The 25,967-nt window shown below is 47.0% G+C and overlaps 1 protein-coding gene across 1 annotated transcript; it reads left to right on the top strand.

Moving 5' to 3' along the window:
- Positions 1 to 5,047: 5,047 nt before the first annotated feature.
- Positions 5,048 to 11,972, top strand: LOC310800159 (uncharacterized protein). The gene is made up of 3 exons (XM_083662746.1): positions 5,048 to 5,163; positions 9,177 to 9,823; positions 10,383 to 11,972. The coding sequence occupies exons 1-3, from the start codon at positions 5,079 to 5,081 to the stop codon at positions 11,049 to 11,051; spliced, it is 1,401 nt and encodes a 466-aa protein (XP_083518872.1). The 5' UTR covers positions 5,048 to 5,078; the 3' UTR covers positions 11,052 to 11,972.
- Positions 11,973 to 25,967: the final 13,995 nt, after the last annotated feature.

Here is a 25,967-nt window from a genome sequence, read left to right as displayed (position 1 = left end):
GAGACGCGGGGATGGAGAGAGGCTGGGCGTGTATGCAGCTGATCTACGCCACCTGGCCCGTAAGGCATTCCCAGAGTTCAGCGAGGAACACCGTTTCATCCTAGCCAAAGAGGCTTTTATCAGTGGACTGACCCCTGACAGACTGCGGGAGCAGGTTCGCCTCAGCAACCCTCTCTCGTGGGATAGCGCATTGGAGCGCGCACAGGAAGTGGAGCAGGTACTCACTGAAGGACGGGTTAGGAGACCCCAGCAGTTGCCCCCACCTAGACCCCCTGCACAGGCACGGTTCCCTAAAAGCCTCAGGACGGACGGAGAATCACAGTTTTTCCCTGCTAGACCCCCTGCACAGGCACGGATCCCTCAAGCCCTCAGGACGGACGGAGAATCACTGTTTCCCCCAGCTAGACCCTCTGCACAGGCACAGTTCCCTCAAAACCCCAGAACGGACGGAGAATCGCAGCGTGGCTGGACAGAGGCACAGGACCGTGTCTGTTGGCGATGTGGTGAGAAGGGGCACATCCAATACAACTGCCCCTTAGCCATGGACTCCAGACCCCAGCGGGAGCACCTGCCGGGAAACGAGAGGGGGGCGGAGTAGGAAGAGGTTACTCCGCCCCGGACCTGACACATTCTCTGCCGTCGCCGGGCCTTAACAACTGTCTGGCTGAAGAGTGCACAGGGGCCCCTCAAGGGCCTGAAGTAGCAAGGGTGAAGGCTTCAATCAACGGGAGGCATGTTATGGCCTTAGTGGACTCCGGGTCCTCGGGAACATTCATTCGCACAGATCTTTTAGGGGAGGAGCTGCAAGTGAATCCTAATGTCCGCCCCTTCCTCACAGCGACGGGGGACAGGGCTCTCACACTGGGTCAGCATGCAGTGGTGGTGCAGGTAGGGGAACAGAGTTTTCCATGTCGCATGTGGGTGGCCGATATCCGTGAACAGTGCATTCTGGGGTTTGATTTCATGAAGGTTAATGGGGGGGTGGTAGATTGGCCACGGGGGACAGTGACATTTAAAGGCGGCACACCACTGCCTATGTTGTGGGGGGGGCCCCGGGACACAGAAACGGGGGATGACGGGGATTTAAGAGAGTCGACCTCAATGGGGGCGTGTCCGGGGGAAGCACAGACAGAGCACGTAGCGGATATAAAGGAAAGGCCGTTGCAGCCGGTGGGGGAGCACGATGCTCTGATGAGGGACCAAACACATGAGGGGGGGCTCAATATGTCCCCTCCAGAAGAGGAGACCCCTGCAGAGCCCTCATGGGAGGCCCTACCCCAGCGGAGGCACCGACCGATTGGAGTTCCTGCGGCTGAGACAGTGGCCGTGTGCGGAGCGGTGGTTTCCCCCACTCCCGACCCCCGGGAGGAAGCCGTAAAGACAATGTGGGAACAGAACAGAGAGGGACTCTCGGAGATGGAGCAGCGGCAGTTGCACGATGTGCTCTGGGAGTATCGGTCCGTTTTCTCCACCTCCCCCACAGACTTGGGCCGGACGCAATTGATTGAGCACGACATAGACACGGACAAGGCTCACCCCATCAGACAGCGGCCGCGACGTATCCCGCTGAAGAGGCAGGCAGCAGCACAAAAGTGTTTGGAGGAAATGCGGGCGGCTGGAGTGATTGAGCCCTCAAACAGCGCATGGGTCTCACCGGTAGTCATGGTGCCAAAGAAAGATGTGGATGATTTGCGTTTCTGTGTGGATTTCCGGCCAGTGAATGACGTGACCGTCAAAGACTCCTACCCCCCACCCCGAGTCGACGATGCACTGGATGGAATAAGGGGCTCCGCTTGGTTCTCGTCGTTGGACCTAAAGAGCGGATACTGGCAGGTGCCACTGTCAGCGGCAGCCCGGCCCAAGACAGCTTTCACCACAGGCTCGGGGTTATGGCAATTCACAGTGATGCCTTTCGGGCTGTGCAACGCGCCAGCGACCTTTGAAAGACTTATGGACAGAGTTTTGGCTGAGGTGCCCGCACAGAACAGAGAGATCTACCTTGATGATGTCCTGATACACGGACCGGACTTCCACACCGCTCTGGGGGCGCTTCGCCTGGCCTTCTCCAAGATACAGCAGGCGGGGTTAAAATTGAACCCGGGGAAATGCAAGTTCCTGCGCAGAGAGCTCATCTTCCTCGGCCACAAGCTGAGCGGGGAGGGAGTGAGTACAGTGGAGAAGAAGACTTCTGCGGTTCGGGACTGGCCAATGCCAACAAGTGTATCGGAGGTTAAGTCGTTTGTGGGTCTGGCGGCCTACTACAGACGATTTATTCCGGGGTTCTCGACGGTGGCGGCGCCCCTAAATTTCCTGACCAAGGATCATGTACGCTTCACGTGGGGCCCCGAGCAACAGCAGGCATTCGACGCACTCAAGGCCGCTCTGTGTCAATCCCCAGTGCTGACGACTCCGGATCCTGATGGAGAGTATCTGTTGGATACGGATGCGAGCAGAGATGCCCTGGGAGCGGTGCTCGCCCAGGTCACCCCTGAGGGGGAACGAGTGATCGCTTATTACAGCAGGGCATTCAATAAGGCAGAGCGGAACTACTGTGTGACCCGGAGAGAGCTGCTGGCAGTGGTGGACGCAGTGAAGCATTTCAAGTACTACTTGTGTGGGATCCACTTCACGGTTCGGACAGACCACGCATCGCTCAAGTGGCTCATGTCCTTCAAGGAGCCGGAGGGACAAGTGGCGAGGTGGATAGAGAAGCTGCAGGAGTACAACTTCTCTATTGAGCACAGAAGAGGAACCGTCCATACCAACGCAGATGGGCTCTCGAGACGGCCGTGCGGGACCGACTGCTCTCACTGCAATCGTGCGGATGCAAGGGAGGGGAGAGCAGAACTCTGTATGGCCCTGCGGCTTGACGACCCGATACACTGGGCCGGGGAACAGGACGCTGATCCGGAACTGAGGGTGGTGCTGGGGTGGTTGGCGGAGAATCGGAGACCAGAGTGGCCCGACATTGCAGCCGCAGGTCCTTCATTACGGGGGCTGTGGTCACAATGGGAGGGGTTGGCGCTGAAGGATGGTGTGCTCTGCAGGCGGTGGAAGGAGCCGAGTTCGGGCCGGGAGAAATGGCAGGTGGTGGTGCCTAAGGGCCGGCAGGAAGAAGTGCTGCAGTTCAGTCACGGCCGTCCGGGGGTGGGACACTTCGGGGAGAACAAAACGCTCAATAAGGTCAGAGAGACATTTTATTGGAGCACTTGCAGGAGGGATGTGCAGGCATACTGCCAGAAATGTGACCCCTGTGTGGCCCGCAAAGGTCCCACGGGACGAAGCAGAGCTCCATTACAGCAGTATCGGGTGGGGGCCCCTATGGACAGAGTGGCCGTGGATGTGCTCGGCCCTTTCCCTCGCACCCCGCGGGGTAGCCGGTTCGTTGTAGTGGCAATGGACTATTTCACAAAATGGCCCGAAGCCTATGCTGTTCCTGATCAGGAGGCAGCTACAGTATGTGAAGTGCTGATTGAAGGGATGTTCAGCCGGTTCGGGGTCCCCACTGAGCTACACTCGGATCAAGGGAGGAATTTTGAGGCGAAACTGTTTGCAGAGATGTGCAGACAGTTGTCCATACACAAGACCCGTACGACACCACTCCACCCTCAGAGCGACGGGTTGGTGGAAAGGTTCAATCGCACCCTGGGGGTACAGCTGGCCCTGGTGGTGTCTAAAGATCAGAAAGACTGGGACTTACAGCTGCCGCTGGTCCTTCTGGCATGTCGCTCGGTAACCCAGGAGACTACAGGATGTACCCCCGCCCTGCTGATGCTGGGGAGAGAACTCAGAACGCCGCCAGCGTTGGCATATGGACAGCCGCCGGACGCGCCTCAGGTGCCCGCAGGCGTGGAGTATGCGTCTCAGCTGAAGGGGAGATTGGAAGTGGCGCACGAGTTTGCTAGGAAGCAAGCGGAGATGGCTGGAGTGCGGCAGAAGAGAGGATATGACCTGCACACTAAGGGAACGCATTTCCGGGCAGGGGACTTAGTGTGGGTATATGGGCCGAAGAGGACGAAGGGGAAATCACCCAAGTTGCAAAGCCACTGGGTCGGGCCGTGCTGTGTGTTGGAACGGATGGGGGAGGTGACCTACAGGACGAAGATGGCTCCGCGGGGGCGGGTGGTGGTGCTGCACCGCGATCGTCTGGCGCCGTACCGAGGGACGGGCCAGGCTGCTGATGGGAGGCCAAACAGGACGCCGCCACAATCACCGGGGGAGGGGGGTCAACTGGCGCCTCAACAGTCCCCGGGGGGTCTGCAAGCGGCCCCGGAGCCGTTGCAAGTGGACAGTCCGAGTATGGGTCTGGGAGCGGGGACGGGGGAAGTGGACACTGGGGGGGAGGGAACTTCAAGGAGGGCCAGGCCCAGGAGAAGGAGGAGGCCTCCCCCGCGTTTAGGGGACTATGAGGTGGATCTCCTCAGGGGCGAGGAGTATTAAAAAGGGGGGGGCTGTGTAACGCGGGGAGATGGACTTGGGGAATTGGGGAGGAGTGGGAAGGACGTTACTGTGTTCGGAGGTTCTGTTTGGAGGGAGGTGTGTCCGTACGGGTATTGGCCGGATAGGAACGGGGTTGGAAAGACGGGGAAGAGTTAGAGTGTGACTCCAGGATGTTGTGAACGGTCTGACAGGAGAGCACGTTCACTACGTTAGCTGCTGAACTGGAAGTGAGCTGATAGAAGCGGGTCTGACGCTAACGACAGCTACCGGCCAGCTGTCACGTTCGGCCGGCACACCTCCAACTCCGGGGTTAGACTGTACGCTGCGGCAGGTATTAAATACGCTCGGCTGAGCTAAAGTGAATGTCTGTCTCCTGCCTACTTTCTGCTAGCTTGTTAGCCACACCGCAATGCTACAGTATATTAAAAAAAAAAAAAAAATTGGCCAAATCTTTGCCTATACTGTATATTCAAGAAAAATATTGGTATCGGCATAATATCGGTATCGGCAGATATCCAAATTCAGGTATCGTAATCGGATCGGATGTGAAAAAGTGAATCGGTGCATCCCTACTTTGTAAGTTAAATGTGATTTTAATGTGCTTTGCTTTTTGCTTCATAGGGAACCTTACTAAACACATGAAGTCAAAGGCTCATGGGAAAAAGTGCCAGGCAATCGGGGTATCTGATTCATCCCTGGACGAGCCAGAGAGCGAGGACACAGGTACTTAAGGAAGGGGGGGGGGGGGGGGTGCATCGCCTATAACATATTTCCTATATATATATATATATATATATATATATATACTTACACTATGGAGAAATATTCAGTTGGATGAACGTCTGCCTCTGAAGGATTCTAGCTGCTCAGCACTGACAGCTTACGCAACAAACGCCATGTTCTATTCTCCTCCCGTGTTTGTTCTTGCATAAGAAACATGAGGAAAAAAAGGGTCAAATTAATAAATGAAGAACGCAAAGCGCTGCACAGAGTCCTGATGTAGTCGCGGCAGTCTGGCCAGCATGCTGCGTCCTCAAGGACCTCACCATCACCTCAGTCTGGCCGCCAGCATGCTGCGTCCTCAAGGACCTCACCATCACCTCAGTCTGGCCGCCAGCATGCTGCGTCCTCAAGGACCTCACCATCGCCTCAGTCTGGCTAGCATGCTGCGTCCTCAAGGACCTCACCATCGCCTCAGTCTGGCCAGCATGCTGCGTCCTCAAGGACCTCACCATCACCTCAGTCTGGCCAGCATGCTGCGTCCTCAAGGACCTCACCATTGCCTCAGTCTGGCCAGCATGCTGTGTCCTCAAGGACCTCACCATGGCCTCAGTCTGGCTAGCATGCTGCGTCCTCAAGGACCTCACCATGGCCTCAGTCTGGCTAGCATGCTGTGTCCTCAAGGACCTCACCATGGCCTCAGTCTGGCTAGCATGCTGCGTCCTCAAGGACCTCACCATCGCCTCAGTCTGGCTAGCATGCTGCGTCCTCAAGGACCTCACCATGGCCTCAGTCTGGCTAGCATGCTGTGTCCTCAAGGACCTCACCATGGCCTCAGTCTGGCTAGCATGCTGCGTCCTCAAGGACCTCACCATGGCCTCAGTCTGGCCAGCATGCTGTGTCCTCAAGGACCTCACCATGGCCTCAGTCTGGCTAGCATGCTGCGTCCTCAAGGACCTCACCATGGCCTCAGTCTGGCCAGCATGCTGTGTCCTCAAGGACCTCACGATGGCCTCAGTCTGGCTAGCATGCTGCGTCCTCAAGGACCTCACCATCACCTCAGTCTGGCCAGCATGCTGCGTCCTCAAGGACCTCACCATGGCCTCAGTCTGGCTAGCATGCTGCGTCCTCAAGGACCTCACCATCGCCTCAGTCTGGCTAGCATGCTGTGTCCTCAAGGACCTCACGATGGCCTCAGTCTGGCTAGCATGCTGCGTCCTCAAGGACCTCACCATCGCCTCAGTCTGGCCAGCATGCTGCGTCCTCAAGGACCTCACCATGGCCTTAGTCTGGCTAGCATGCTGCGTCCTCAAGGACCTCACCATCACCTCAGTCTGGCCAGCATGCTGCGTCCTCAAGGACCTCACCATGGCCTCAGTCTGGCTAGCATGCTGCGTCCTCAAGGACCTCACCATCGCCTCAGTCTGGCTAGCATGCTGTGTCCTCAAGGACCTCACGATGGCCTCAGTCTGGCCAGCATGCTGCGTCCTCAAGGACCTCACCATCGCCTCAGTCTGGCCAGCATGCTGCGTCCTCAAGGACCTCACCATCACCTCAGTCTGGCCAGCATGCTGCGTCCTCAAGGACCTCACCATCGCCTCAGTCTGGCTAGCATGCTGCGTCCTCAAGGACCTCACCATCGCCTCAGTCTGGCTAGCATGCTGCGTCCTCAAGGACCTCACCATGGCCTCAGTCTGGCTAGCATGCTGCGTCCTCAAGGACCTCACCATCACCTCAGTCTGGCTAGCATGCTGCGTCCTCAAGGACCTCACCATCGCCTCAGTCTGGCTAGCATGCTGCGTCCTCAAGGACCTCACCATCGCCTCAGTCTGGCTAGCATGCTGCGTCCTCAAGGACCTCACCATCGCCTCAGTCTGGCTAGCATGCTGTGTCCTCAAGGACCTCACCATCGCCTCAGTCTGGCTAGCATGCTGCGTCCTCAAGGACCTCACCATGGCCTCAGTCTGGCTAGCATGCTGCGTCCTCAAGGACCTCACCATCGCCTCAGTCTGGCCAGCATGCTGCGTCCTCAAGGACCTCACCATGGCCTCAGTCTGGCCAGCATGCTGCGTCCTCAAGGACCTCACGATGGCCTCAGTCTGGCTAGCATGCTGCGTCCTCAAGGACCTCACGATGGCCTCAGTCTGGCCAGCATGCTGCGTCCTCAAGGACCTCACCATCACCTCAGTCTGGCTAGCATGCTGCGTCCTCAAGGACCTCACCATCGCCTCAGTCTGGCTAGCATGCTGCGTCCTCAAGGACCTCACCATCGCCTCAGTCTGGCCAGCATGCTGCGTCCTGAAGGACCTCACCATGGCCTCAGTCTGGCCAGCATGCTGCGTCCTCAAGGACCTCACCATCACCTCAGTCTGGCCAGCATGCTGCGTCCTCAAGGACCTCACCATGGCCTCAGTCTGGCCAGCATGCTGCGTCCTCAAGGACCTCACCATCGCCTCAGTCTGGCTAGCATGCTGCGTCCTCAAGGACCTCACCATCACCTCAGTCTGGCTAGCATGCTGCGTCCTCAAGGACCTCACGATGGCCTCAGTCTGGCTAGCATGCTGCGTCCTCAAGGACCTCACCATCGCCTCAGTCTGGCTAGCATGCTGCGTCCTCAAGGACCTCACGATGGCCTCAGTCTGGCTAGCATGCTGCGTCCTCAAGGACCTCACCATCGCCTCAGTCTAGCTAGCATGCTGCGTCCTCAAGGACCTCACCATCGCCTCAGTCTGGCTAGCATGCTGCGTCCTCAAGGACCTCACCATCGCCTCAGTCTGGCTAGCATGCTGCGTCCTCAAGGACCTCACCATGGCCTCAGTCTGGCTAGCATGCTGCGTCCTCAAGGACCTCACCATGGCCTCAGTCTGGCTAGCATGCTGCATCCTCAAGGACCTCACCATGGCCTCAGTCTGGCCAGCATGCTGCGTCCTCAAGGACCTCACCATCGCCTCCATAAACTTCCTCTACCCACTCTGCTTCTTCCTGACAGACTGCAGTGATCACAGCCAAGGACACACGCTTTAAATCGTCTTCTCACAGCCAAATGCTATTGAATTCTTGTCTCTCTACCCATTGGTTTGAAGGGTGGTGGGTGCGGTTTGAAGAGTATATATATATATATATATATATATATATATATATATATATATATATATATATATATATATATATATACTGTACAGTATGTACAGTATATATATATATACTGATCCTTTCCAAAAAATTAGAATATCATGGAAATACCATGGATGACCGTGGGCTTCAGCGGATTGTCAAGCAAAGACGATTCAAAAATTTGGCGGAGATTCAGAGGGAGTGGACTGAGGCTGGAGTCAGTCATAACTGAGAAGTAACCGTCAGGTGAAAAGAAGCGGCTGGCTAACTGCCCATGTCTCAGAGGAAGCATGGAGCCAGTTTCGGCTCTCTCCCAGATCGGCAGAGGGTGGAGTAGCAACCAGGATAAATAAATTAAAATTAGCACTAATGGGGGATAAAAAATCTGGGGGGAAAAATATAAAAAAAAGAAAGAGAGAGAAGTAACTGGCACTGCTGATTTTATTCACACTATTCTAATTTCTTGAAATACTGTTTTGGGGGTTTTCTGGAGCTGTAGGCCAAAATTATGAAAAATGAAACAAATAAAGGCTAGAAATATTTCACTTTGTGCGTAATAAATCTATAATCTATGAAAGTTTCACTTTTTGAAAGGAATTATGGAAAAAAACTAACTTTTCCATGATATTCTAACTTTTTGGAAAGGATCTGTATATATACATACTTAGAGTTCATGTCGTTCGATTGAAACAAATTCTTGGCAGAGGATGAGAAATGCTCACTAACAGGGATGTAAACACATTTGTGCATATTAAGATTTGAGAGAAATACCCTTTTTGTGTTTGGGATTTTTTGTTATTTTAGCTAATGAAACACGGGACCCAAATCTGACTTAAATTTGAATGATATATTTCTATCTTTGCTCAGCATGTATGATTCTCTGTGTGTGTGTGACCCAACAGCAGGCAGCGGTGAGCGCGTGTACGGCTCAGAGGAGCAGGACGAACACCAGTTTTCCGATGTGGAAGAGTCCGAGGAAGACGACGACAACGCGGACGATGACGAGGAGGAGGAGGAGTCCTCGTCCCACGACGACCCTCCATCGTCCTGTTCGTCAGACACCCGCCCGTCGACGGGGCAGCAAGGCACCCCGGAGCCCGAGCCCCCGGCGGGCACCAGCCCCGCCCAGGAGCCCTCGCCCGGAAGACTCTGGCCCGGCAGACGGCGCGCCACCTCGCCCGGCAGCCGGAGAGCGCTGTTCTCGCGGCGGGGCTGGAACGCCTCGCCCAGAGCCTTCTCCCCCAGCAGCGAGAGCTGCTCCCCCAGCCGCAGCCTTTCCCCCAGGCTGGAGCTGTCATCCTCCCCCATCCGCAGCCCCCTCTCCCCCAGGACAGAAGCGTCCCCTCCTGGCCGACACGTCTCCCCTTCCCCAGAGAGAGGACCGTCCCCCATCAGAGCCCTCTCTCCTCTTCTTCATTCCCTTTTCCCCGGCTGCTACTGGGCATCAGAAGCTCGGACCCCTCCCTCGCCGCTTGGGGTGCAGCACAGGAGGAGCCCTGGATACCTGCCCTGGGAGAGCCCCGGTACAAAGGGTAGTCATGTCAGGCTGGTGAGTTCAGTTGTGTCTCTGTGTTGTTATTTTTTATTGGTCAGCATAAATCTGTACCAAACAAATGTTAAACAAATGACAAAATAGACAAGCTAGACAACTACACTTGTCTCCTCAGAATCAGAATCAGAATCACTTTTATTGCCACAGTATGCAAGTTACATACGAGGAATTTGTCTTAGCGTCTGTATGCAGCGTAGCGGCCGGTCACATCAATATACAGAGATAAGAAGTAGGAAGATAACTAAAGACAATCACAAAGTTGCAAGTGCAATCAAATCGAGTAAATATGTACATGAGTGGTGAAGTGTTCTGTGGATGATAAATATGAATTTACGTTGGATTTACATGAGATTTACAGACTGAGTTAAATAGACGTTAAATAGGCAGTGGATTTACATGAATTTACAGTCGGAGTTAAATAAGAGTTTACATTGAATGTACATGAAATTTACAGGCTAAGTTAAATAGGCATTAAAATGTGCAGGACCTCTGAAGGTCCCAGTGTGAGAGAGCAAGTCCATGAGTTGTATTGATGAAGTCTTTGCTCCCCCTACAGGAGAGAAGTGGTACAGCAGGGGGAGTGCAAATGTCACCAGAGGCGCTCAGCATGTTTCCACCTGTGTTCCGTCTTTCTGCCGGCGAGGGTTATCCCGGCCGCCAAGCGGCGGACAACCTCTTCAGCCACCTCCCCATGCACTCGCAGCAGGCCAAGGTCCCCTATCTGATGATCCCCATCGGAGGGATCCAAATGGTACAGGCCAGACCTAGGTCCCACCCCACCACCACCACAACTTCTTCTTCCCCAACATCTTGGCCCCCGATGGAGGGGCCGTCGCTGGCCAGGTTTGAGTCACCCTGGGGCCGGACCCCCAGAACTCAAGGGCTCCTTAGGACTCCTGGAGACCACTGGTTAGAGAACCAGGAAGCAGGAACCAGCCGGTCGCGGCTGCGCAGCTGCCCCAGCGCAGCACTAACTTGTTCCGAACCACAGTTGGAGACGACAGACTCGAAGCAATATGGCCGCCACCACGGCCACCGCTGGTCTGCTACTGCTGAGACCAGGGTGAGAGACGTTCATCATTCGAGACCATCCCTCAGTCTAGTAGCCCCCTTAGCCTCGCGTGTCATTGGACAGCAGTCGGACGGGGAGGAGCCACCACCTGGTGCTGGTCTGGAGGAGGGAGGAGCTAACGGAGACTCAGCCAGAACAGACCAGAGCACTTAACAGTGTTGACACCTTGATGCGTCATGCGTCCCATTTTTGCTTTATCGGTTGCTACACTAGTTTCGATTTTTATCGCTTTGTTTTTTATACAGTTTTCAATACTATTGTTAACTTAAATGTTTGTTCTTTGGCAATATTCAGGTTTGTTATAAAATGCACTTTTTTTCTTTGTGAAAATAATGTTTCCGTAAATCTATATATCCCCTCCTGTATCTTTATTGATACTTGCTATCTTATTATCTGTTTGAATATATTATGTCAAAGGAATATGAATAAATTTGTAAATGACCAAAATCTTTTAATCAAAAATATAATGACATTTTTGTTTGTCCTTTTTGTCCAGTATTACTCAAACTGTTAGTTACTTGTGCCTTTTCTGTCCGGGTTTGTGTTTTTGAGATGTACAGTACAGGCGGGTTCATATTTGGTGTTCTGATTGTTTCTGTTCTAAAGAATACAGACAGAATTGTTTCTGTTCTATTCCTCTCTATTCTATTGCTTTAATGCCAGGGTAACTAAGAGTTGCATCAAAGAGCTATTGAAGAAGCAGCAGAAAACATGTCAAAGGAAATGCACTGAAGTTCTATTTTTTATTACAAAAGATTTTAGATTAGAACATATATCTCTGTCCAAGGAAGAGTGCTCCTTATTTATTGTCATTTGATGACATTGATCATTGTTTTTCAAGGTTGTTTTTTATTTGATTTGATTTTTTACTTTTTGTTATTTGGGGAAAAAAGGAAGACCATTTTGTTATTCAGTTATATCTGTCTGTTTCATAATGATGTTCTTGTGACTTGAAATAGTGACAGAGATGAGAGGGATTGAGGTTCGCTGGTTTACAGGAGGATCAACGTGCCCTGCAGATTTCACACACAGCAACATTTCTAAGTCATTGAACAAATAAAAAAATGCACCAGACTCCCTTGAGGTTGTGCCTTTCTTCATTCAATAATTTCATCACACACACACACACACACACACACACACACGTGTGTGTGTGTGTGTGTGTGTGTGTGTGTGTGTGTGTGTATGTATATGTGTGTATATATATATATATATATATATATATATATATATATATATACTGTATATATATATAAATTATATATACCGTATACATTTGGGGTGGGGGAAAAAATCGATACACTTTAGTATCGCGATCTTTTGCCTGACGATATTGTGGACGTCAAGTATCGTTTTTTTTTTTTTTGCAGGCCATGTCAGGCCACCGGGCATCTGCCCGAAGCGCCCCATGTTGCAGTCCGCGCCTGCAGTGGCGTATTGAGTCCAGATAAGCTTAATAATGTAGCCTACATGTGGGGCAAAAACAAAACAAAACAAAAAAACACTGCATGTTTTACTTCCGGTGAAGTCAAGGAAAAGGTAGGAAAAGGAGTTAGACAATATATTGAAATATCGCAATATTTAATATATCGCAATATCGGCGATATCGCAATACTATCATATCGCAGTATCGCAATACTATCATATCGTGACTCAAGTATCGTTTTAGTATCGTATCGTGGGCTTCTGGTGATTCCCACCCCTAATATACATATACATACACACACACACACACACACACACACACACACATATATATATATATATATTTACATACACACACTATATATACATGTATACACACACACACACACATACATATATACACACACATACATACACACACACACACACACACACACACACACACACATATATATGTATATATATATATATATATATATATATATATATACAGTATATTATATAGTGGATCCTTGCAGAGTTTTGTACCATAGTTCTTTGAATATAGTGTGGGAGGCCTGGAACACCCTGTTCAGTTCAGGTTTTACGGTTTCCTGGTATTATCAGCCACGTTGATTTAGACACATGATCTTCCGCCAGAGAACAGACTTCCTGCAGTGAAGCTGCATCGGAAGCTGGAAAAGGGAAATATTCAAACTATGTCATAAATATCTTGTGTCAGAGTTCCACAAAGCATACGGCAAAAGACCACAAAGTACCAAAAGCATCCAACTTGCTCAGACTCAGAGCATGGCTGACATCGACATATAATAAAGATATATATATATTATATATCTCAATGATGGCTGAGGCTGGACAGACACAGCATTGCTTTATGGTACTTTTATGGTTCTTTGCCATATTTTGTAGTTCTATGGTGTATTTTGTAGTTCTTTGTTCTTGTAGTTTTCTGTGTTACCTTGTGGCGTGTTATCTGGGTAGTTTGTTGTGGTAGTTTGTCCCACTTAGAAGGGCCCAGAATTCCATAACTACTAGAATGGCTCTATCATCTTCATCATCTATCTATCTATATTATATAATTGAGTATGTGGGCTCTGTCTGTTTGTTTCAAGCTCTGTGTTCGGCCACAGCTGTCGTTTTACGTACGATCGGGCTGAAACCTTCAGGGTGTGTAAAGGGCACCCGTGCGGGTGACCTGACGGAGCAGGATTTTTTAATTAGGCTAATTAGCTAATGATGTGATGTCATCAGTGATGTCATCAGTGGTCAAAAAGTGATGTCATAAGGGCGCGAGCGCACACACACAAGGAGACAAATGTGACAAGACTGATCAGTGATGTCAAACACAAGGAGGCATTGTGACAAGACTGATCAGTGATGTCATGGGGGGCACACACACAGATGATGTCATCAGTGATATAATGGGGCACACACACACAAGGAGTCATTGTGACACTGATGCAATAACATTTAGTGAGCAACACACACACACACACCCACGCGTGCCAATAGGGCAGGTGAGGCTACGCAGCAGCCGAGCTGCGGGTGAGGCCGCGCAGCGGCCCAGCTGAGGCATCGAGCGCGCGAGATGCCTAGTCTATCTATCTATCTATAAAATTGACTATGTGGTCAATGTTTGTTTGTTTGTTTGTTTCAAGTTCTGTGTTCGGCCACAGCTCTGCCGTTTTACGTGCGATCAGGCTGAAACTTTCAGGGTGTGTAAAGGGCACCCAGTGGAGCTGCTCAGTGGCCAGCAGATCAGACTGTGGTTGTACTGCTCAGCTTCCAGGTATGAATGTGTGTGTATGAATGTGAACAGGGCGCTCCTGAAAAAGAGAGCATCACAGACGGAGGCGATGGCTTCCGCCTCTGGGCTGTGCGGGTGACCTGACGGAGCCACGCATCATCAGTGATGTCATAAGAGCAAGTGAGCTACGGGGCGAGGCCTATAGTCATCATCATAAAATTTAGTAAGTGGGCTCTGTCTGTCTTTCTGTCTGCGATTTTGGTCCCACTTTGTGAGATTTGAGATGATTTTGGTCGATAATGAATGATGTCACCGATGATGTCACAATGTCTATGACATCATCAGTGAAGTCACTCGAGCGCTCCATGATGTCATCAGTGACGGTCAATCGAGCAATTGTGATGTCACTGATGATGTCACTCTACTTTTCTCTCACCACCTCGCATCACTGATGACATCAGTGAGTGCGCTGATGTCATCAGTGATGCGAAGTTGGGCAATTGTGTGCCTAGCGATGTCACTCGAGCACTCCACGATGTGATCAGCGATGGTCACGCGAGCAATTGTGATGTCATCAGTGAGTGATGTCATCCGTGATGCAAAGTTGGCAATTGTGCGCTGCTGCGCATGCCAATAGAGCAGACGAGTGCATGCAACAGCGAGCCTAGGAACTACTAAAATCCCAAAATGACCAACTATGGCCATTCTAGGTGTGTGTGTGTGTGTGTGTGTGTGTGCGCGTGTGCGTGCGTGCATGTGTGTGTGTGTGTGTGTGTGTGTGTGTGTGAGTGTGTGAAATATGATTGCCCTGGAATGTGAAAACATCTCATCTGTAAAATGTCCACATGCAATATTTCATGATCATCAAAGATGATCTCTGGTACTTAGTTTAGTGGTAGATATATATGCATTGGAGAGAGGAGGACATTAAGGATTGGACTGAGAGGGTTATTTATACGAGGGGCAAATAACATCTAAACCTACGTTGTCACATGTACATCTGATCATACTCACTGTATGCACTTTAGTCCTCTTAAGTTATCGGGACACTCCTGTTTACTCACGTGGGTGCAATCAGGCTGTGTCTCCACTAGATGTCCCTATTTCACCAACCCTCTGCAGGCATCGTTCCTCTCCTGTGTGTAGTTGGTTTGAAGTAGATAGATATCTTTCACTTGAGAAAGAGAAACGTCAGTGCTTCCTTGAGCCATAGCCACGGTTATATGGGTCAACCGCAAGGTTCGACCTCGGCTTTCCTGAACCCATTTTGACTTTGTAAAAAACATACATTTATCACCTCAATAGAAGTCATTTAGATTCTCCAAACATTCACATTTTCCATCTTTCTATCTGACATCTCACATGCCAATCATGTTATAGGCTGCTAAAACCACCATGATCACGTGACCTCACCTTCCGTTTCATTCTGTCCATCGGTCTTTGCCTCCAGCTCGTCCACAGCCATTTCAGTGGGCGGGAGTACTTGCCTAATTGACAGAAAAACTCCTTCAGCCAATCAGCGTGCACCAAATCCAATTAGAATCCACTCTATTCCTGCAATAACTGCACTTACTGGCTGTGTTTCTACTGACGTTAATGTTACAGCAAGGGGGCACGGTGGTGCACTGGTAGCGCTCTCGCCTCACAGCGAGAAGGTCCCGGGTTCGATTCCCACCTGGGACCCTTTGGGCGCTGAGGGTGTGTCCCCGTTCCCATGTCCTCAGTGCCTACGGCCCAAAGAGGGCCTTTCTGTGTGGCGTTTGCATCTTATTCCTCCCCGCGCTCCCCTGAGGGTTTCCTCCAGGTATAACTCCCTGTTAAAAATGAGGGAAAAAAAGTTAATGTTACAGCTTGTTGCTTCAGGAGACGCCATACTATTTTGCCAGCGGCCAGTTATGTTGTCAACTATGAAGCAGGTCTCTGATTGGGCCGTGCACTTTGAAGCAGGTCTCTGATTGGGCCGTGCACTATGAAGCAGGTCTCTGATTGGGCCGTGCACTTATCATTTCTGGAAATGGATGGGGGCGGGGCTGGATGCCAGGCCGATCCACAGAACAAAACAGAATGTGAGGTCACATGATCAGTACGGTTTTACCAGGCTAAATCATTTACAGGGACCGTTTTCTCCTGGACCTATCGCAGCCCGGCGACCGGACACCTGCTTTTCTAGGTGTGTGTGTACAACATAGACTGTTGTAGGCCCTACAATGTAGGTAATTTATGGCATATTGCCATAAATGGTGAACATTCCCTTTCCCACCGCAGCAACCTGATTCATTCACTTCCAACGCTGAACACACACAGCGAGACTTGGATTATGTAAACTCGTGCACAGCCAGCCGAGTCTGTGTGTGTTGACCAAGGAGCCATTGGAGGTCCTGGAGAGGAATGTTGCTGTGACTTCACATTCCGTAGAAAACATTAGAAAACAGGCAGCAGGGAGCAGTGTTGGGAGTAACTCATTACAAAAGTAACATATTACATGTAATATATTACTTTTAGCAGTAACTCAGTAATATAACTTATTATTACTTATAGGATTTCAGTAATATTATACCAGTTACAAGTTACAAATTGAATAACATTTTATTAAATCAAAGCACATATTTAAAAAAGATACAATCATTTCCTAATCAAACTGTGTTTTTATGCAAATAACCACTATATATGACAATCACAAAGGAAAAGAATAACATTTAGAATTTTGGATTGTTTACACTGACTTCAAGGCGGTTTAAATTATTTTTCAGGATGGTTCCGGGGACATGATGTCATTCTGCCGCTGCTGTTGTTTTGGTCAAAGTAAAGCAAAAGTAGTGTAATAAGTAACGAGTTACTCTACACAGAAAGTAATATTGTAAAGTAACTTATTACTTTCAAATGAAAGTAACTAGTAATATGTAGTATATTACATTTTGAAAGTAACTTGCCCAACACTGGCAGAGAGGCACACTTTCTAAAACATGTATCTCACAATCCGTCCTCCTTCATTTGCCCGTATGCTGACAGGAGTTGGCAGAGGCAGAACAGCTTGGGCCGGAGGTTTGTAGGAGACTGTATTATCAAAGGAATAACAATGTGCGGAGGAGGTAATGTTGCTAATTAAAAATAAACATATGCTAGGCTACGTCTAGGACAGCAGCTTGGCAAAATGACTCAACCACAGTGGGGTCTGGCAGAACAAGTGCTTAAATCCTGTTTCCTGTGACTTGCAGCCTTCGCCGTTACTTCATATCATTGCTTAGCAGTGTTGGACAAGTTACTTTCAAAATGTAATATACTACATATACTAGTTACTTTCATTTGAAAGTAATACATTACTTTACAATATTACTTTCTGTGTTGAGTAACTCGTTACTTATTACACTACGTTTGCATTACTTTTACCAAAACAACAGCAGCAGCAGAATGACATCGCCGCCCCGGAACCATCCCGAAAAAGAATGTCAACCGCCTTGAAGTCAGTGTAAACAATCCAAAATTCTAAATGTTATTCTTTTCCTTTGTTATTGTCATCTATAGTGGTTATTTGCATAAAACACAGTTTGATTAGGAAATGATTGTATCTTTTTTAAATGTGTGCTTTGATTTAATCAAATGTAACTCAATTTGTAACTTGAGTTACTTGACAAAGTAACTGGTATAATATTACTGAAATCCTATAAGTAATAAGTTATATTACTGAGTTACTGCTAAAAGTAATATATTACATGTAATATGTTACTTTTGTAATGAGTTACCCCCAGCACTGGTGATTCGGCAGTCTTATGTGATGTGTTGCCTGCAGAGAGGGACACATCTGTGCTCCTGAGGGAGGTGAACTTGTGACCTCTCTGGCGCAAGATGGTGTCGAAAAATCTCTGCTGTCGTGACGCAGTGTGGCAATCTCATCACTATGTTACGCATTCCACACATGTTGACTGTATGTGAGAATGTTCTCCCCCTCACCACTAGGGAAATCCGGCAGATTATCTTTAGATATTTGGCGTATCCTCATACACCGAATAACAAAGTCATCGTCTCAGAGGAGGGGAGGGGATGATCTAGAAATAGATTGGGGGGGGGGGGGGGGGGTGAACTCACAGTCCCAACGTTAGGTCTTGAGCACAACACTATACTTTCCCTTACAGAAAAACCACATGAATTTCACATGTGCAAAAATCAAATGTGATCGCATGTGATTTTAGCACATGTGCAATTGTGAAAACATGTTCAATTTCACATGTGACAACATGTGGAACACATGTGAAACATGTGCTTTGCCCATGGGAAGCGTGTGGTTTTGGAACGTTTTCACATGTGAAATGTGTGAAACCCATGTAAATTCCCATGTGATTACATGTGAAACCTATGTGATTACATGTGAAACCCATGTAAATGTTGTTTTCCAGATGTGGAAAACATGTTTTCCACATGTGAAAATGTTCCAAAACCACATGCTTCCCATGTGAACACATGTGTTCCACATGTGTTCACATGTGAAAATTTAACATGTGTCCACATGTTCACCACATGTGGACACGTGTTGAAACATGTGGACACATGTGAACCTCATGTGTTTTTTCTGTAAGGGTTGAGACTGAATAAGTATTGTATTTTATTTTAAGTAGGCTATAAACTATTACTATTACTATTACTATTACTATTACTATTACTATTACTTGTCCATTAGTTACTCTTTTTGTGTACCCTATTGTAAAGTGGTGCATCATACTGAGTAGTTTCATGAGTACTAAATCATTACTTAATTATTACCTGTCCATTAGTTACTCTTTTTGTGTACTACTTTTTTTTTTTTTTTTTTGCATTGACAGAGAGAGTGAGCTTGGGAGTGGATAGTTTCTGTTGACCGCACTCTCACACGCCAATTTATGATTTGGTCAACTGCTACCAGATGGATTTTTTTATGTGTCTTTGAAGTGAAAGAATAAATGTTCAAAAGAATAACTTTATAGGCTAACTGAATTATTTTTATGATGTGCCTCAAAGTGTTTTCTCCTGTGTTTTTTGGACTGCCTAGTAGAGCCGCTATTTTAGTCAACAGAAATGTGTGTTTTCAGAATGGGGAAAGCCAGAGTGGCCCCATAGAAACCACTCACCATCCCTCGTCTGGAACTCAGGGCTGCCTGGTTGCACAACACAGTCTCACAGAAAATTGTAAAATAGCAACGTTTTGGACCAACGTTGTAACTATGTTACAATTTCGGCTCGAAAATTGTAAAATGGTAACGTTCTGAGATCTTAGGGTTATAGGGTTAGGGTAGGGGGAGGGGTTAGAAACAGAAAATCTCCGCCCAAACCACACCCCCACCCCTGTTGAAACGTACGTTACCATTTTACAATTTCGGAGCCGAAATTTTTTGGGAGATCGAGGAAGGACCTGCAGATCCATCTTCAGGACACGGTGGGGGGGGCACGGTGGCTCAGCGGTAGAGCTGTCGCCTCACAGCCAGAAGGTCCTGGGTTCGATTCCTGCCTGGGACGCTGTGGGCGCCGAGGGTGTGTCCCCCCCCCCCCCCCATATCCTCAGGTGCCCACTGCCCATCAAAAGGGCCCTTCTGTGTGGAGTTTGCATGTTCTCCCCGTGCTCCCCAGGGGTTCCTCCATACAACATCGGTATGGACCCCCACTAAAAACATGCAGAAGATTGTCATCTGACCAGTGACGACTACAACCGAAGTTGGTCCCCGGGCGCTGTACACAAGAAAGCTGCCCACTGCTCCTGGCCTGCCCACCGGAGGAAGGACAAGCCTGGATGGGATAAATGCAGAGACTATAATACCGGCCACCATCAGCATGAGTGTGTGTGTGTGGCCGCATGCATGTGTCGGGTTGTCGTGTGAGAAATAAAGACGGGTTTGTCCGTCTAGTTCTTCTTCTTTTGGACTGATATATGTACCTCTGTACTGAAGTACGCTACATCAGGAATGAGAGACCTCAAGGTTTCGAACCTTCATAGCAACAGCGTTTCAAAGATGCTCAGCGTGTCGAATCCACCATCAGAGTGGAGGGATGTTAAAAGGAGAATTTCTGTATTTTTCAACCTGGAAAAAAACAAGCTTGTTTAGTGCAGTAGGGGCATGTGGGAAAAGCGGCTGCTAACTGAAGCGATCTTGGTGAATACTGCACCAATTTGGTTGAAAAATACTGAAATTCTCCATTCATCTGGTTGTTGATTTTAGAACAAGCACTAGCCTCCTTCCCCCCTCTCTCCATCAATGGCCAAGTGGTAGAGAGGGTCACCTCCTTCCGGGTCCTTCCGGGTCCTCCTCCCACCATAACTGGACTCATCACCAACAATAATGAAGATCAATACCGGAACCAAGTGGCCCAAGCGGTCACTTGGTGCCAGGACAACAACCTACAACTCAACACCTCCAAAACCAAAGAACTCATCACAGACTTCCGACGGAATCCACCCCCCAAGACACCCCTCCACATCTCCGGACAACCCATAACCACCACAGACACATACAAATTCCTGGGCACCCACATCAGCAATACACTCAAATGGGACAATAACACCGGTCACATAATCAAAAAGGCCAATCAAAGACTTTTTCACCTCCGGCAGCTCAAAAAATTCAAAGTAAAATCCAATCTGCTCCTCCAGTTCTATACAGCCATACTAGAAAGCATTCTCACCTCATCCATAACCATCTGGTACGGCAACCTGGACAGTAACTCACGCAACAAACTCCAACGAATAATAAAAAAAGCTTCAAAAATTATAGGTACCCCACTCCCATCACTAGACACTCTCCACCATAAACGGACAATCACACAAGCACAAAAAATAGTTTCTGACCCATCTCACCCAGCCAATCACCTTTTCCAACTGTTGCCCTCTGGACTGCGCTACAGATCCATTTCCACCAAAACAACCCGATTCAAAAACAGTTTTTTCCCCACTGCCATCAGGTTTCTGAACTCCACTCACCTCTGAAATCTCACTGCATACCTCTCCAGCAATGTATATGTTGAATGTTCTGTATTTATGTTGCCATATGTCTGTCTATGTACTGTAATGTCTCATGCTGACACAATATTCATGTGCTTAACAATTGCTTAACAAAAGCAAATTCTGCCGACTTGTTGTGCAGTCCTTAATAAATGAATCTGAATCTGATCTGAAATTTCGTATTATTTGTTTTACACCACACACAATTTAATACTACCAAAGATGATTAGAGTCACTTGCAATTATTTATTTATTTATTTATTTATTTATTTATTTATTTATTTATTTATTTATTTATTTATTTATTTTTAGTTCTGAGTTTAAAGTGATAATCTCTAAGATTTCAGTTTTGTTCTCTTGGGTGACACCTATGGTGATGAGTGGTCATTGCAGGTAAGATCCAAACAGTGTTGCAGACATTACTAATGTCACATAATGTCACTATATACTGCAAAGGCTTCCATCAATGGACCATAGCCTCAATCAACATTGTGAGTCACTCTTATTTTTATTTATTTTTTATTTACATGAAAATCTTTTGAGATTATAATAACTTTAAATCATAATTTTGAGGAAAAAAGTCCGAATTTTTAGATTAAAGTCCGAATTCTCAGATTAAAGTCTGCGGGGGGGAAAAGAAGCATACTATGTGACATCACTGACGATGTCACTGATGATATTATCGATGGTGTACCGGAAATTGAGCGTCTCGGGTCCCTAGATTTTTGTGACGTCAAAATAAGGTCACAAGCCAAAAAAGGTTGGGAACCCCTGCCATAAATTATCTGAATTTGCACTATGTATTACCTATAGCACTTTCTGCTGGATACGATGCAAAAATGTATTTTTTGTGTTTGATGTTTATTGTTTGTATATTGTGTCTGTCTTTGTTTGAGAGTGACCAAGACAAAATTCCTATTAAATACAATGGCAATACATCTTGAATCTTGTAGCCATTAATTTATACAAACTGAATTAGAGGATTATTCAACATAATCTCAGATTGTGCTGCCGCTTTGAAAGCTGTTGTTCATTTTGTCCCTGAATCCAAAAGAACTGTGTAATATGATTGTTCTAGTAGTCAAGTCAAGTCAAGTTTATAGCACATTTCATACACAGAGGCAATTCAAAGTGCTTCACATAAAACGGATGACAGGAAATAAAAGAATAAAAGAAGAGAATAAAATGAACATTTAAAAGCATCACAACAAAACTTAAAAAAAGAGAGTATAAAAAGTGCATTAGGCAACAGGCCTTTTCGCAAAACTCAGTAGTACAGGATCTTTCCCACAGACACGGGGCTCCCTGTTTCACACGCTGACACCGTTTCCATTGGACACAAATCATCCACGCCCACAGCGGGCAAAAACTGACAACTTGATCTACTCTGCATTTCCATACTCATTAAGCCATTTGCCTATCAGATACTTGATACGCCACCTGTCAGTTTGGGATGAATGAGGTGCAGCGGAGACAAAGCCACATTATGAAACCTCGGACGATAACGTGGACGCATCGCTACATCTGAATGCACCCGGAGAGTAATGATTCATTGCATTTACATGAGCGAAGGCTTGCCATTTGGCTATCTGCATGTCTATGGTGTTGCACCATGTGGGTGGGACACAGCCAGGGGCGCTCACTGCCTACAGGCATGGAAGAGAAAGGTGTCATGGGGGCCATCGCCTGCCGTCACGCAGTGACTGTGGTAGCCTCGAACACACAAAATAGAGGCCATTTTTCACAAATACACCAAGAACCTTTTGGCCAAATGTAATTCTGGAATTCCTTCTTAACTTCTTCTGTTACCGTCAACCCTGTTACCATTCTCGGGTATCAGGGTTGACGAAAGTATGCTTTTGTGTGTACATGAAAATAAACTTTTCTTGCCGTCATGATGCGTCACATCATGGAGTCATACGCTATGCTTAATAAACTGTTTATTTTGATTCAATAAAGCTTGTTAAAATTTCTTACGAGTCTCTCATGATTGAAGTGTAGACTTTGACTGAATTTCAATCATGGAAGACTAAAACTCTTCAGCATAGTTAGAGCACCTCATGCTGTCATGCCCCTCGTCCTTTAGGGTTGTACACCCCCTGCCCAAGTGACATCACTAAATGACGTCACCATCACTAATGACGTCACCATCTCTAATGACGTCACCATTACAAGGTGACGTCAGTTGCCCGAATGGTGTCAGTAATGACGTCATAAATACCCTTCTCCTGGTACTATCTAAAGCCCCCATCACCACAGCTTAAATCACACCTGTGCAGTCATCACTCACATCGTGTCATCGCTTGCGGCATGCAAGCCATCCATCATCTCCAGAGCAAAGCTTCGCCCCACCCCCTCCCCGGATCGCCACCAATGTCATGGCTCCTGTAAAAGCAAATCCCCATAGGGGGGATTTTCTATCTCATACAGCACTGACGCCCCCCCTCTCTCATAGCAAGAGGGGCGTCACATCATGGCTCCATGATATGATGATGCTCCTCTTGAGATGAGAGAGGGGGGGCGTCAGTGACGTATAGGATAGATAATCCCCCCATAGGGATTTCTACAGGAGCCATGACGTTGGTGGTGATCAGGAGAGGGGGTGGGGCGAGACAACTGCTCCAGTGATGATGGCACAAATGTGAGTACTGACATAGTAGCAAGGGCTCTATATACCACCACCACCGCTTAGGTGATTGGCTCAGCAGATCAGGAGAGACAGATGTCCTTAGCTGATTGGATATTGGGAAATGGAGAAGGGGCAGTTGTGATGTCACTAGTGATGTCACTCGTGTGTTGGGATATGGTTTGCACTTTATACATTGGACCAAAATAAACAAAGGCGTGAGGAATGTGATGTCATTTCAGTATTTTGAATAAAACAATTGGCTTACATTTACATCCACAGTATCATAATTGTTCATCATCTTCTATGCTAAAACCTCTCAATAAATCTGTCACCAAAATATTCTGATTAGTAATGTTGAATTAAATGTTTATGATTGTCACATAACTAACTCCATTACAACTCCATAAATAACCCTATTACATCCATAACTATAACTTAAACAGGCAGTATAACCAATATGCTAACTGTTGTCAACCCTGTTACTGAGGTGTCAGCCCTGTTACTTGTAAATATTCTAATATAATTAAAAAAATGAAAAGACACATGTAAAATAAACAAATTGTATGCGTTAAGTAAAAAGTACCAGTAATCCACTCAAAGAAATTTGGGTATTATTAGATTGTTTACATAACTTTTTCTTAAACAGAAGATGATGTGAAAGTGCCAAATGTAAATGGGCATACTCATCCATGGGAAAAAAGTAAACTCCTCAATATTCTCACTTTACAAACACACTTAGTGTAACAAGGGAGACATATCTTTCATAATCAGATTTGTTCTAAATATGCATTTAAAACCTTTTCAAACAATAATTGTTATGTCGGTAACAGGGTTGACAAAACACAGATATGCATGTTTATATGTGAAAAAATAAAAAAATAAGATAGCCTGAGATTGCACGGCACATTTTCCTGAGAGGTAAGGATCCACTTAATCCAAAAAGGGGCTTAAATACTTTTAAAACAGTACTTTGAAAATCAAACATCAAGAATGCAAAATGCCAAGTTTTCCGATAAACACCCCTATATATGTCCATTAAAGCGACGTGCAATTATTATTTACTTAAAAAACAAATCGTGGCAAAATCATCACTCCGGGAACCCCAATGCATGATTTTTCTTGGTATACAGTTTAAGACTTAGCGATGGACAATAAGGCTGTTGCTGGTTTATCAATCCATTGTGACTGAAAAGATTTTTCAACAAAGATATATAAAGAAACATTGTACTGCTTCAAATTCAAAATACATTTAAAAGTCATGATCATCTCTGACATATTGCCACTTAAGTTTGAGAATGAAAATGCTCCAGTCCTGAGATTTGTTGCTATTCATTTAATTTGTAAGGCGTAGGCACTGTGCCATCTGTTGTTATTGCTATTTTGTAATATTGTAAAGCACTTTGTGATTTTGTATCTGTGAAAGGTAAATAAACTTTATGCTACTTACGTGGACTGAGTGGGTGTCTTGTCTGTGCAGAACCGAACACGTACCATGGGTCTGTACGGGATCTGAGTAACTACTGTTCAAGAACCGCGCATTGCTTGGTGGCGGAATAACTTTGAATCATCTTTATTATGAATTATCATTATGTTCAAAGTAAATTATTTATTGGGCATTTGCATTCATTCTTTTTAATGCATTTGTATTACATTTATGAAGCAGTTAAGCTTGGACTCATGAACTGTTCTAAAATTACTGCAATGCAGTTCCTTGTGGCTTATTGTTGAACTTCATTATGAAGCATGAATTATGAATTATGAGAAAGTATGAGATCTGAGATTTGGATGTGTGTGGCTGGGCTATAGAACCATTTGTTTTGATTATTTGCAATTGGGAAATTGCCCTTGGAAAAGTCATTGACTTTCATGTGAAAACAAGGGAGCGGGAAGGTGGGTGCTGAGGGTGCTGCAGCACCCCCTGGTGGCAAGAGATGGGATTTTCGAAATTGTTGGATTTGGCTGTCTTGTGTTTATACCAGCAACAAAATGCATTAAAAAACAGTGTGTGCTTCCCAGCTCTAATCTTAAAATTTCATACGCTCTCTCTTCAAAAGTGTTTGATTTTCATCATAATCTGGTTTTCCATAATAATAATAATAATAAGTTCAGTGTTTATGCCTGTGTTGCTGTCTGTTGTAGTGTAAAACGACTAAAGGGAGAGCAGGTGCTTACATGAAAGTGAGTGAGAAAAGGAGAAGATACTGAATAATGACATCACAACAGTATAATCCTAATGTTAATTTAAAATTAAATATTCTTCTGAATATGGATGAAAGTCCAAAAAACGTCAGATTTTCTTCGACGCTG

This window comes from Poromitra crassiceps, assembly GCF_964638095.1.
Source record: "Poromitra crassiceps genome assembly, chromosome: 29".
Taxonomy (NCBI): Eukaryota; Metazoa; Chordata; class Actinopteri; order Beryciformes; family Melamphaidae; genus Poromitra; species Poromitra crassiceps.
This window is presented reverse-complemented; position numbering and strand designations above follow the sequence as displayed.

What these genes read in the sequence shown, in the direction of transcription:
- LOC310800159 (XM_083662746.1), top strand. Translation starts at nt 5,079, where the DNA reads ATGAAGTCAAAGGCTCATGGGAAAAAGTGCCAGGCAATCGGGGTATCT. An exon ending in GCCAGAGAGCGAGGACACAG is followed by an intron (nt 5,164 to 9,176) that starts GTACTTAAGGAA and finishes GTGACCCAACAG; the next exon opens with CAGGCAGCGGTGAGCGCGTG. An exon ending in AGGGTAGTCATGTCAGGCTG is followed by an intron (nt 9,824 to 10,382) that starts GTGAGTTCAGTT and finishes CTCCCCCTACAG; the next exon opens with GAGAGAAGTGGTACAGCAGG.